This window comes from Pseudophryne corroboree, chromosome 6 (assembly GCF_028390025.1).
Source record: "Pseudophryne corroboree isolate aPseCor3 chromosome 6, aPseCor3.hap2, whole genome shotgun sequence".
Lineage (NCBI taxonomy): Eukaryota > Metazoa > Chordata > Amphibia > Anura > Myobatrachidae > Pseudophryne > Pseudophryne corroboree.
In genome coordinates, this window is record NC_086449.1 from 547459329 (window position 1) to 547473372 (window position 14044).

General features: G+C 40.8%; 1 protein-coding gene and 1 long non-coding RNA gene across 2 annotated transcripts in view; one reads left to right on the forward strand and one right to left on the reverse strand.

Moving 5' to 3' along the window:
- SLC6A15 (solute carrier family 6 member 15) overlaps window positions 1-14044 on the forward strand; it is a 143719-nt gene that overhangs the window by 100601 nt on the left and 29074 nt on the right. The window contains exons 7-10 of the mRNA XM_063927678.1: window positions 2691-2932; window positions 3054-3246; window positions 6663-6855; window positions 13335-13494. Coding sequence (XP_063783748.1) covers window positions 2691-2932; window positions 3054-3246; window positions 6663-6855; window positions 13335-13494 — 788 coding nt within the window. The remainder of the gene's footprint in view (window positions 1-2690; window positions 2933-3053; window positions 3247-6662; window positions 6856-13334; window positions 13495-14044) is intronic.
- LOC134932867 (uncharacterized) overlaps window positions 3240-14044 on the reverse strand; it is a 207746-nt gene continuing 196941 nt past the window's right edge. Inside the window, exon 5 of the long non-coding RNA XR_010179514.1 lies at window positions 3240-3661. This is a non-coding gene — a long non-coding RNA (uncharacterized LOC134932867). The remainder of the gene's footprint in view (window positions 3662-14044) is intronic.

Here is a 14044-nt window from a genome sequence, read left to right on the forward strand (position 1 = left end):
GGGAGTACTGTAGGTGTGCTATAAAGGTATGCTGGTGTCTATTTTATTGTGATGACTGACTTGGAGTGCATCAACTTTGTATGTGTATCTATATTACTATTGGGAAAGGCACCTGAGCACGCTACTACTGTTCAACATGAGTGCCGGATAGCTACATATGAAGGGTGTGTGTGTATACAGTATGTAGGGGGGGGCACCAACATTTATCATGCCTCCGGGCGACTGGGGTGAACTTACGCCACTGGGAAGAACATATGTGTATTTGTTTCCTGCAGTGACATAAAGTGAGGTCAGTGGCTGTGCAGGTACTGACTAGTATCAGAGCCAGAGTTACATGCACATATATGAACCCCAGGGTTTATGTGACCACTATACAAAGGTGCAGCAGTATATACTTTGTTACCCTATAAATACTAGTTATAAAGACAGTATTTGTGTTTTTATAGTCAAAACTCTGGAGTATACTGCATACCTCCCAACTGTCCCGCTTTCAGCTATTCGGACCCTGTCCCGCTGTCCCACCCGCGGGCAGCAGTGTCCCGCGGGCGGGGGGGGGGCAGTTGGGAGAGCCTTTGATCACTGAAAACATGCTGTGCGCACAGCACTGCATGCATTCAGTGGTAGGAGGGGAGCGGGTGCTGCCCAGCTGCTCGGGGAGCGCTGGGCACGCCCCCAAAAGGCAGGAATATGCCCCGTTTGGCGAGGCCACGCCCGTCACGGACGAGGCCACGCCCCCTTTTTGGACCGGCAAGCCGAAAGTTGGGAGGTATGATACTGGAGTATGACAGGTGAGGCTCAGCCTCCCCTGCCAACTTTGACTGTACATCCCTGTTTTTTGTTGGCATACTCATTTAACTTAATTAGTAGTGAGTACCTTATCATTTTCAGTGGCCCAAATGTGGATCCAGCTTGTGGTCTGTGCACATTCCATGTAGCTGTATGCAGTGACAAGTACCTTGGTTTCTATATGTATGAATTGTATTTATGTACTTATCGATAAAAGGTCTACATTTCTACTCTATTACAAACTCTTTAACACAAGGTTTGAATGCAATTTGAATGATTGTTTCCTAATTTCTCACAATTGACACAGCCATCGCCTTGTCATTAAAATTTAATGTCTTCTATTTTTGCTATATTTATTTTTCTACTTGGGCAAAGACAATCAATGTAACAACAAAAAACAACAACAACAAAAAAAGAATTCAAATTGGCTGCAATATAAAAGTGTTTCATTCTATTTTCTGTACAAACACATTACATTGAAAATAATTCATTTTCCTGGGTTTACCTTTATACAACTGACAGAGGGGCTAATCCAGGAAGGATCACTACTGTGATCCCCTGCAAACTTTCCCGATTATGCGTGATCGAATGCAGCCGTCCCTACGCCTCTGCCTGATTGACAGGCCGAGGCATTTGGGGGTGGGGCAGGGGTGGGGATAGGCAGTGTTGCTGGAAACAGGGACGTGTCAAACCCAACTTTCCGGGAGTGGTGAGGCCAAGGTTTGTGTCTAAAGATGCAGATTCATTGGCCTTTGCAAGGCCCCCTGCGACGGACAGCCTGCAAAGGCTGAGGCTTACTCAGCTGGCAGTTTACGGGGAACATAGCGACCATTGGTCACTATGTTGATCCCATACTGCAACGTCCGTCGCCGTGCTGGGATCACATATGCAGTAAGGAGATGTCTGACACCTCCTTCTGCATTTACATTTACAGTTTGACTCATTTGCAAAGCTGCCTTCGTGCGGGTTTGCAAATGCATCTACTGCTGAATGAGGCCCAGAGTCAACTACGGAAATACAATTCTTCCTATACCTGTATAAGTATATGGGATAGTACACAGGTTCTCAAACTCGTTCCTCAGGACCCCAACACAGTGCATGTTTTGCAGGTCTCCTCACAGAATCGCAAGTGAAATAATTAGCTCCACCTGTGGACTTTTTAAAATGTCTCAGTGAGTAATTAATTCACCTGTGCACCTGCTGGGTTACCTGCAAAACATGCACTGTGTGGGGTCCTGAGGGCTGAGTTTGAGAACCACTGGGATAGTATATCGCAGAGGTTCTCAAACTCGGTCCTCGGGAGCCCACACAGTGCATGTTTTGCAGGTAACCCAGCAGGTGCACAGGTGTATTAATTACTCACTGACACATTTTAAAAGGTCCACAGGTGGAGCTAATTATTTCACTTGCGATTGTGTGAGGAGACCTGCAAAACATGCACTGTGTGGGCTCCCGAGGACCGAGTTTGAGAACCTCTGGTATATCGTATTAAAGAGTGTGTAAGAAACCTTGTGAAACTGGGTTTACTGCCATCTAGTGTTACAAATCAAAATTGCTTCTCACATTCATAGCAATATTCACTAAAAATGTATAGTACATTAGATAGATTTAATAAACAGCCATACAGCCTAAAACACTAATTTACCTGAGTTTTTAAGTTTATAGACATTTGTCCCTATTCCAAGTGTATAAGCAGGAATGCTTAAAGCATTTTAGCATCTCATCCAATGCGGACATTTGAAAACATGCTAGTTAATACAATGTGTCAATTAAATACAGAAAAATACAAAATCTTAAATTGATAGTGACATAGCCATATTAAGTACATGGGTGCAACTATATAAAATTATTTTTATTTATTTTTTTGTTTGAAAATGTATTAAATGAAGATCTTCTCATTTCAGCTTGAAATAATGCTGGAACCCAAGGTCTGGAGGGAAGCCGCAACGCAGGTGTTCTTTGCGTTGGGATTGGGGTTTGGAGGTGTTATTGCATTTTCAAGCTACAACAAGCGAGACAACAACTGTCATTTTGATGCTGTTTTGGTGTCATTTATCAACTTCTTTACCTCTGTTTTGGCAACATTGGTCGTCTTTGCTGTATTAGGATTCAAAGCAAACATTATGAATGAGAGCTGCATCGCTAAGTAAGATTTCAAATCCTTTCGTGTATTTATTATAACATACAATATCTACTTATAAAAACTTTCATGTATTTATTACATACAATATCTAATTACAAAAACGTATTGAATTTCCCTATTGCAGGAACACAGGAAAGGTTGTCAGACTCTTGGAAACTGGCAATCTTAGCTGGGACGTTATACCTCATCATGTCAATTTCTCCAGTATCACGGCACAGGATTACCAGTTGGTTTATAGTATCATTAAAAACATTAAAGAAGAAGAATTTGATGGTCTTGGATTGGCTGCTTGTCAGATAGAAGATGAACTTGACAAGGTGGGCCCTTACATATTCTTACTATCCATTTATATACCTGGCTCACACTCTAGTGTGACACTGCATAGTTAGGAGTCTTTTGTCATAATTTGGATTTAAGCATAATGGCTTGTATTCAATTAGCCATGAGATTTACCCCGGGGCTAACTGGGGTGTCAGACCTATTCAACCAAATCCTGTATCCTCCACATGCCATGATGGTGCACTTTTTCCTGCAGCCTCAAGGCGTGAAGCCTGGAGCTTTTTAGCCACGCAGTAAACTTTGGGGCTAATTGGCATATTGATTAATATGTTATTACTCCTCCTAATCCTGTTTTCTCATCCACTTTTCTCTTTAATTCCACATTGCTCTCTGCATTAAGGCCTTATTCCGACATTCCAACCAAGGCTGTTACAAGGTTGACTCTGGAGTGATCTAGAAAAAAAATGAATGTACTTTTATTAGACTTTTTGTAATGTTGCAAGTACATAATAATTGCAACTTTGTTATAATATCTAAATATGCTTTCAGCATGCTTTAAATCTGCTTTGAAGAAAGCTATAAAAACGTATTTAATATTATGATTTAAATGAGTCCTTATGTTCTAAGCATCAATAAAAATTATGTAATTGAAATGTGTCGTCAACAGAAACCTAAAAATCACATGATTAAAGGACATGAAGAGCTAACAACATGGAACTTTAAAAAAATGTCCATAAGATAATTTCAAATATGAGCTCATGTACTTTATTATAATTTGTAAAATAATATATTTTTATACTGTATATATTGTATTTCTTCCGAAAATGTAATCTAGTATAAGGCTTTTTTACGTGGAAATAATCATAGCAGACTCAAATGGATGCAACTCAGGTATATTATATATATCTTATAAGACAGGGGTGTCAAACTCAAATTCATCGGGGGCCGCATCAGCAGTTTGGTCCCCATCAAAGGGCCGGTTGTATCTGTAGGTCTATCCAAAATTTACCGCTCCACCTGCCTTATATGTGCCCAGCCATCTGCCCCCTTTTAAAGTGCCCAGCCATGTGCCCCCTTTTATAGTGCCCAGCCATGTGCCCCCTTTTATAGTGCACAGGTCCCCATTTTACACATTGCGGCAGGCACAGGTCCCCATTTTACACATTGCGGCAGGCACAGGTCCCCATTTTACACATAGCGGCAGGTACAGGTCCCCATTTTACACATTGTGGCAGGCACAGGTCCCCATTTTACACATTGTGGCAGGCACAGGTCCCCATTTTACACATAGCGGCAGGTACAGGTCCCCATTTTACACATTGTGGCAGGCACAGGTCCCCATTTTACACATTGTGGCAGGCACAGGTCCCCATTTTACACATAGCGGCAGGTACAGGTCCCCATTTTACACATTGTGGCAGGCACAGGTCCCCATTTTACACATTGTGGCAGGCACAGGTCCCCATTTTACACATTGCGGCAGGCACAGGTCCCCATTTTACACATTGCGGCAGGCACAGGTCCCCATTTTACACATAGCGGCAGGTACAGGTCCCCATTTTACACATTGTGGCAGGCACAGGTCCCCATTTTACACATTGTGGCAGGCACAGGTCCCCATTTTACACATAGCGGCAGGTACAGGTCCCCATTTTACACATAGCGGCAGGTACAGGTCCCCATTTTACACATTGTGGCAGGTGGTGGAAGGAGGGAGAGAGAGAGAAAGAGAGGAAGGGAGAGGGGCTGACTTACATTTGAAGCGGTTCTCGCCGCTCTTCAGCCGCCTCTCCCTCCTCGTCTGCGCGGCTCCCTTCTCCCTCCTCCGACGGGGTTTCGTTGAATGACGCGTTTGCGCCGTGACGTCACGACGCAATCGCGTCATTCCGCGAAACCCCGCCCCCCCCGAGCTGGGCACTCGGGAGAAGGGGGTTTCATGGCGGCGGCACCGCGGGCCATCAGACGAGGTCTGGCGGGCCGGATTTGGCCCGCGGGCCTTGTCTTTGACACCCCTGTTATAAGACATAATCAAATGCTATTTAAAATTTACTAAAATTAGACTTGTTAGCTGAAATCTCTCAATAAGTGGGGTATTTATCAAAGCATGTTAAGAGATAAAGCACTAAACAATAAGCTTCTACTGTAATTCTCATTTTAAAACCTATGGGGTCTATTTACTAAGCCTTGGATGGAGATAAAGTACTAACCAACCGGCCCCTCTAATTTTTCAAACACAACCTGTAACACGGCAGCTAGAAGCTGATTGGCTGGTACTTTATCTCTGTCTACTTTATCTCCATCCAGGGCTTAGCAAATAGACCCCACGTTTGAAAAATGACAGGAGCCGATTGGTTAGTGCTTTATTTCTCTCCGCTTTAATTCTCTCCAAGAAGAATTAGAAGTATTGTAATTATTACAGCTATGTTCTTTTTTCAGCACAGTTGCCGAGTTAATGTAATGCTACGGTTCTCAAACTCAATCCTCAGGACCTCAAACAGTTCACATTTCCAGGTCACACATCAGGTGCACAGGTGTAGTTATTACTCACTGATATATTTTAAAAGATCCACAGGCAGAGCTAATTTTTTCACTTGCTTTCTGTGAGGAGACCTGGAAAACAGAAACAGTTGGGGTCCTGAGGACCGAGTTTGAGAACTTATGATCTAACATTTTCTGCATTCACTTCAACTGGAGTGGAATTGTGTGCTGTCCTCTGCGCATGCCTGGTCTCCATTGCTGTTTTAGCGATCTAACATCTATACCTGGGTATTTCAAAACAATAAATATTATGGTTATTGCATACCTCAGTCTCAACCTGACCATCTAAATGTGGGACTCAATGCTCTCTTCCTGTACTTCTCTTTTTATGTATGATTGCCATCACCTGTGCTGAAACACCTTTCTTATACATTAACCTGTTCAAAACATATGGGTTCAAAACAGGTGACGGCAATCATAAATTAAGAGAGCAGTCCAGAAGCAGAATATTCTGTCCCTCCTAGAGAGGGTCATGTTGGAAGGAATGGTTATTATAGGAGCACTACCTTTCCCTTAGTTCAAAGGTTCCCAGACTCGATCCTCAAGGCACCCTAATGGTCCAGGTTTTAAGGATAACGATGACTAGGCACAGGTGACGTAAATTAGTACATCAGTCAATTTGATTTAACCATCCTTGCTCAGCTATGTATATCTATAAAACCTGGACTGTTACGGTTCCTTGAGGGCGGCATTTGGGAACCACTTCCTTAGTTCAAATTTGTGGTAGCCCAGGCTGAACAGATTTCTGCACAGGCATAGTGTAAGAAAGACTGGAAGGTTGGTGGTGGTGGTGGTGGTGGTGGTGGGTGGGGGTCACTTCAGTAATTGCAATAATAGATTGCTGGTAAATACAAATTCATATATGTCACAAAAGTAACAAGTAATCATTCATTTTAATACTCCTTTTGTTTTTCAGTCTGTCCAGGGAACTGGCTTGGCTTTCATTGCTTTTACAGAAGCTATGACACACTTTCCAGCTTCACCTTTTTGGTCTGTGATGTTTTTCCTCATGTTAGTGAACTTGGGTCTTGGCAGCATGTTTGGCACCATTGAAGGAATTACAACACCCTTAGTTGATACTTTTAAAATACGGAAGGAACCGCTCACTGGTAAGTCAATATTTTATTTTTATATTTTCTACCAGCCCAATATGTATCATAAAATCATTACTGTTAAACTAGAGTGTTTGTTTATGGATCTGTCAAATTATTGTGCTGTTAAAACAATAATGGACTTCACAGGAAAATTAGTTTACACAAACACAAATGTGTCTATACTGTAAAGCAAAAAAAAAAAAATACAGGTTGAGTATCCCATATCCAAATATTCCGAAATACGGACTTTTTTGAGTGAGAGTGAGATAGTGAAACCTTTGTTTTTTGATGGCTCAATGTACATAAACTTTGTTTAATACACAAAGTTATTAAAAATATTGTATTAAATGACCTTCAGGCTGTGTGTATAAGGTGTATATGAAACATAAATGAATTGTGTGAATGTACACACACATTGTTCAATGCACAAAGTTACAAAAAATATTGGCTAAATTTACCTTCCGCTGTGTGTATAAGGTGTATATGTAACATAAATGCATTCTGTGCTTAGACTTGGGTCCCATCACCATGATATCTCATTATGGTATGCAATTATTCCAAAATACGGAAAAATCCGATATCCAAAATACCTCTGGTCCCAAGCATTTTGGATAAGGGATACTCAACCTGTGTGTATATATATATATATATATATATATGTACAGTGGGGGGATAAGGGTACCGGCGACCAATGTTGTGTGAGTGTACTGAAATCTAAGATTTATAAGCCAAAAAATATAAAATTTGAACAAACAGTTTAATAGCACGTATAAATAAAATACATAAAATTTCCAGATAAAGAAATTTTAAAACACACAGGTAAAAGATTGAGTAAAAAATGTAAAGGTAAGGACTTAGCTTTTTAAAATAGGCAAGGGGGTCACTGCAGGGAGCCCAACGCGTTTCGTCACACCAGACTTCTTCAAGGGGTAGGGCCTGTGTGTTTTAAAATTTCTTTATCTGGAAATTTTATGTATTTTATTTATACGTGCTATTAAACTGTTTGTTCAAATTTTATATTTTTTGGCTTATAAATCTTAGATTTCAGTACACTCACACAACATTGGTCGCCGGTACCCTTATCCCCCCACTGTATATCTCTTTGGCAGCACTGTACTAGCGTTGCAATCTTAAGGGGTGGCAGACGCCTATAACAAGGATCGTTGTGTTTTTAGTATCTTTTAACTAATTTATATTCAAATTATTACTGAGGTCATACCCCACAAGTGGCGCCGTATCATCCTTTGCAATATATATATATGTGTATATATATATATATATATATATATATATAGGCGACTACTCCTGTAGTAATGGCCACATTTACACTTTATATCAATATTTAAGGTGAAGCTGTTCAAGATCAATGATCAGGGACAGAGGTTATTGTTGCTTGAGACCACGGGAGAACATAGAAGGAGAGTGGGGGAGACTCAGACAGGATATCATACAAAATAAAGGAACACATAAGTTGTTGGTTATAAGAAACACGTTGTGATTTTATGTAGGCTTGCCACAATATCCCTTTTATCCGGGACACCTATGATTTACACAGGTTCTGTGTGAGGCTAAATTCAAGCCTGCATTTCCCCTAAGTTTAGTAAACCACAGAACCTGTGTAAATGATAGATGTCACATATTAAAGGGATATTATGGCAAGTCTAGCTATAGACAAACTCATAGTGTGACAAGAGGGGAAACTATCCACAATACATATAGTTGGTGGTGCTCCTAAGAGTCCGGAACAAGGATACTTATTTGTAAGATGGGCGCTTTTATGTGTGAAAATATTACTTAATTAAAACATAATATTTATTGGTATCATGCCAAAATCTGTAAATTACAACAATTTCTAGAGAAATCAGGAGTATATATATCAGCTTGCACAGTAGTACAGTCTATTAACCTTCTGAAGTCTCAGCATCCAAAAGGAAATAAAGATAAAAACATAATGAGGCACAAATCAGATGGCAGCTCTATACAAATTGTATGCAGTATAGAGCACTATATAGGAATCTAACAAAGAGACCTTGAAGTAATAGAGGCTCAAAATGGAAATACACTTGTCAGATATCTGACACCATACAGATGGGTTGGGTTTAGTATTTCGACATTCATCAAATCGACATGATCATAATGTAAACTTTGATCATGTGGACACTCATCATGTAGACAGTGATGAAATGTCGGTATGTTAGAATGTCAACATATTTTCCCTGGTGGCCAAGTAGTGACTTTCTTGCACCCGACAGCTACAGCACTTCCAGTGGTGCCATCTTTTGGGTCCTGGCAATCATGTGACCACCAGATATATATACGGATCCTTCCTGGGTTTTTAAAAATATGTAAGTTGTAGCCTTATATGACATGTACTTAATATCTCAATAAAGATCCATATATTAACAGACAAACTATAGAATCAAACAACCGTACTATATGATCACACACTATAGATAACATGATATAAAGGATATCTAGAGTTTAGCCTCTCTCCTATTTTAAGTACTTGTCCATTGCTTTCTTTTTTTCTGCACTAACTCTTTTTTTAATAATTATTTCTAAATGAAATTGTGAATAACCTTACATGGGAAATATTATATATTGGAAATGTATGGCACTATTTACCAGCTAGAAATTGGGTAATTAGATAGGAGACACCTACCTTTTTAATAAAACTATTAATTCTCATACACCCAGACATAAGATATTTGGTATGAAATACTGTAGGTAATGAAACTAGGATCACTGTAATTACAGTGGTCACCACAAAGTAGAATTACTACAGATAACGAATAGCACCAAGTGCACTACTGAATAAAAAAAAAAAGAATGCTTTAAATGAATTAGGGAAACCGGCATCAAGTGATAAATATTTCTACAAGGTATAAAGCTGGAACTCTCCAGTCATCTGTCTATTATTTATTGGTTGCTTAAGAAAAGCACTGGACAGCATAAATGCCCGTCAGCACAAGTAAAATAAAACCTCTTAAGATATGCATAAACTGTCACAAATTACTTTTATGAGCACATCCAATGCCTTATAATTGCTTTAGAATAACAATGTGCATATAGTATTAGAAGGCATATTTATAAAAAATATTTGTAGGATATCCTCCGAAAACTGTACCCGCAAATATTAAGACTCCCTAGGATGTACCATGGAGGCACCGCACCAGATATCTCACCATTTCTGACAGCAGAGCAGCCCTTATTGGTTTCTATGGTGGCTGCTATGCTGTCAGACTTACTAAGCCCCATAATGTCATTGGGCTATTGTACCACAATTTTTTTCAGAGAGGGAACCTGGAAGATGGGCGTACGTGAGCAGTAAGTGCACTGTGGGACTGGGACATGAAGGGCTCACCAGGGAATGCAATAAGGGCCACTAAGGGGTGTGGACAGTCTCCAGAGATGATTAACCAGCCATTATAGAAGTACAGTATCATAATATGAATAGTGTGACTGATAGTGACATATAAAGATGCACCGATCTGTATTACAGCGTACAAGGAGTGTAGTTTGCGTTTCCAACCAGATCCCTCCCAGCACACCCCATGGCACGTACTTCACTCGGCACATGTGCAGACGGAATCCCGGGTCCTAAACCCAGAAGTCCCCACACTGCAAAGGACAACTCTCATCAGGAAAGCTGTGCTGTGCTGAAATATTCATGCATACGGCTTTAGTCAATGCCGATATGCATGCAATGAGTGGCAGGATGCATCGCATGCATATGCAATGCGTTATGCATCCTGCTCAGTGTCATAGTTGCTCTGGAAAAGTAATGTTGCTAGATCATAGGCCTTTAACTATACAGAGCAATTCAATATACATGGTTGAGTCACATTATTGTAACCACCTTCCACATTTGAGGTCGGCAGCGCGTAGCCCATGAAGTAATATAAGGTGTGCGATAGGCCGTCTGCACACATATCACTAGTTGCTGTCATGGGTAAAAAGGGCGATTTATCCGAGTTGCAAAAAGGGATGATGATCGGCTGTCAGGCCAAGTGTAGCAGCATTTCTGATACAGCGCAGTTTGTGAACTGTTCACATGATACTGTAGTGAAGGTGTATCGTAACTGGACAAATAGCACCATTGCGAATAACCAACATGGAAACTGCTGAGCACCAGAAGTCAGCTGAAGGTGCATGGGGGTGACTGACATGCTACAGTGGAGCAGCTCACCATTAAAATGCACCTGGGGGCTACCAGACAAGTCTAAAATCACAGTTCAATGAATCCCGCTCTGAATCGGTTACTCTGGCTATTATCTGGTGGTCATAATAATTTGACTCGACCGTGTATATACGCTACTATCCTTCCGTAAAGGAGGGTTTCCCTAGTAAAGAATATTGTAATTACATTGGATACATTACATTCATTATGGAATAATTGCATAGTAAAAATATAGAGCATGAATAATAATTGAAATAAATGTAACTCTACTATATAATTAGGAACCTGAAAGAGCCTCAGTTACATTTTATTGTAGGTAAAGGGCAATTATAATACAAATTTATTGAAATATAATAAAGGAACATGACAATATTCTTATTTTAAGTACACATTTCTATCCATTCATCACTGATGTTTAGATTTTACTTAGCATCTGTTAATATATGAATGCAAAAAAAATAATGACATTTTGAATGCATATTAATGATATAAATATTTCAGAAAACGGATTGGTCTGTAGTGTGCCACAAGAGTTGAGCCTCTTATTTTCGTTACATTTTATAGGGCTGTTACCAGGTTGTGGGAGGTAACACTCCCTCATTATAATATGATATGAAACATAATTTACATATAAGGGAGTAGAACATGTTAAATGAATGTGCTTTACCTGGTGCAGCTGATATCTTTCTATGGAATAGCAGTGTGCTCATTTCACATGGAGTCTTGCTACATTAAAAATGAGCAGGATTTCAAAGAGATTGTTTCTGTTTGGGGTAATGATGGGTTCCCAACAAGAAATCCACTATTTGTTGTGCGTGAGGGGTACTTTATATCAGTGAAAGCTTCACTAAAGTTGGAGATGTTTTTTAATACCCCTTTTCCACTGACCTGAAAATCCCGGGTTATTTGCAGCAACCCAGGATTTAGGCATGGCGTACTTACCTCCTTTTTTTTTTTACATCTCTCCGAGAGAAGCCCGGAGAGCAGGTGCCCCATGTCACTTTGAGGGCAGGGCCCGGCTGTCATGTCATATGACCCCCCCCCCCCACCCCCACCCCCCAAGATAAGGGCAGAATGTGGGAGAGCCACATAACCTTTCAGGACTGTGAGGGACTAACGTAAAATTCGTTAGGCTCCCACAGCGTCTGCAAGGCAAGGCAAGTATGGATTAGGGCCAGTGCAAAAGGTTGCACCCGGATCCAGTCAACCAGGAATCCTTTCCGGGTACCTTGCAGGGTTTTTACTTGGGAAGGTCTCGGTTGGCCTGCATTGTAAATGGGTAATCCGAGTCGTCCGACCTGGGACCCATTTACAGGTTGTGGAGAGATGCTTTCCTGGTGTATGGAGAGGATGTCATCTCCAAGCGCTGACACTGCACCCGTGTTCATTGTCAATGGCTCCGAACTCGGAATAACCCAGATTGTCGCTGCAGTGGAAATCGGGCTGTCCTGGGTCTGACCCAGTTTGGAACTGTGTTCTAAATCTCGGGTGAGATCCGGAACACCAGTGGAAAATAGGTATAAGTGAGTAGTGACAGCCACTGAAAATGTGCGCACTTAAATCACTAATCACACAATTTAGTTCATCATGTTAATGTAAATTAAATTGTAAATTCCAATGAAAGCAATACAAAATTCTGTGGGTACAATTCAGTTGTTAGCAATGGCTGTGAGTTGTGTTTGAATCATTTCCACAGCCACTATACGTTGCAGATTTTCTTTTGCAGCCAGCCAGAGGCGAATACAAAAATCTGCTATGTTAGTGCACATTGCTATGTATTAAATCACCCCCTAGAAGATCATTATAGCTGTTAGCATTATTGCTGTAAAGGAGCTGTCCACTAAAATTGAACATTTAATTGTACACTTTTCCCCTCAACTAGCAGGGGCCAGATATAATGACACCCAACTTTTTTTTTTTTTAAAGGGGAAATCCCTTACAAGGCATAGTTTTGCTTGGTATGTGATTGCCCCTTTAAAAAAAGTAAGAGTTTGACCGGCATCCCGCACAGCTGATGAACATATCTATCCCCGGGAGTCTGATCGGCAAGCCACTGACTCCAGAGAGACAGTTCCTACTACCAGCGCTCCAATTACCGCTGCCTCCCTCAAACACAAATAAACAATTTCTTAAACAGCAAAAGCTGTACACAGTTTAGGAACTTATGTTTTGCTATAAAGAAAATTAAAAAATGTGTTTAGAATATCTTGCAGTGATTTGTCACAGTGCACATAAGCACAGCAATGGATTTATTGGTATTATCTATTAATGTATATGGTGTAACTATAGGATCTATTTTATATTTTTCCTTAAGTTGGATGTTGCCTTCTTGCATTCTGCATTGGCCTACTCTTTGTGCAGCGATCAGGAAACTACTTTGTTACTATGTTTGATGATTATTCTGCTACATTACCTCTTCTCCTTGTGGTCATCCTGGAGAACATCACAATCTCTTGGATATATGGAATTGACAAGTAAGTGCTAAAAATATTTTTCCCAAAATTAACTATTGTTTATTAGGGAATGAGCTAAATATGGTCAATATTGTATATGATCTTTTAGGACAGTGGTTCTCAACTTCAAATGTCAGGTACAGTATATAGCAAATGTAGCCAATATGCAGCACTTTTCTTTGTGTGTCAATACATATTTTCCTATAGATTGTAAGCTTGCGAACAGGGACTTCTTAAGGGGGGTACTCACGGAGCGATATTCTAAGCAATCTGACTAGATTGCTTAGAATTTAAGCATTATTGCTCCGTGTGTACCCCCTACAGCGATAGCGATGCGCAGCCCCGGGCATCGCTATCGCTGGTGCTAGATTGGCCTGCATGCCCAATCTAGCGGGTCGCTCACTTCACCCGCTGGGTGAAATTAGCGTCTCCCCCCACACGCTCAGCACACGTCGCGCTGTGCTGAGCGGCGGGAGAGATGTGTGCTGAGCGGTTCGCTCAGCACACATCTCTCCCACATTGGCCCATCTATATGGGCCTTTACTCTATTGGGGGGAATTCAATTGTTTGA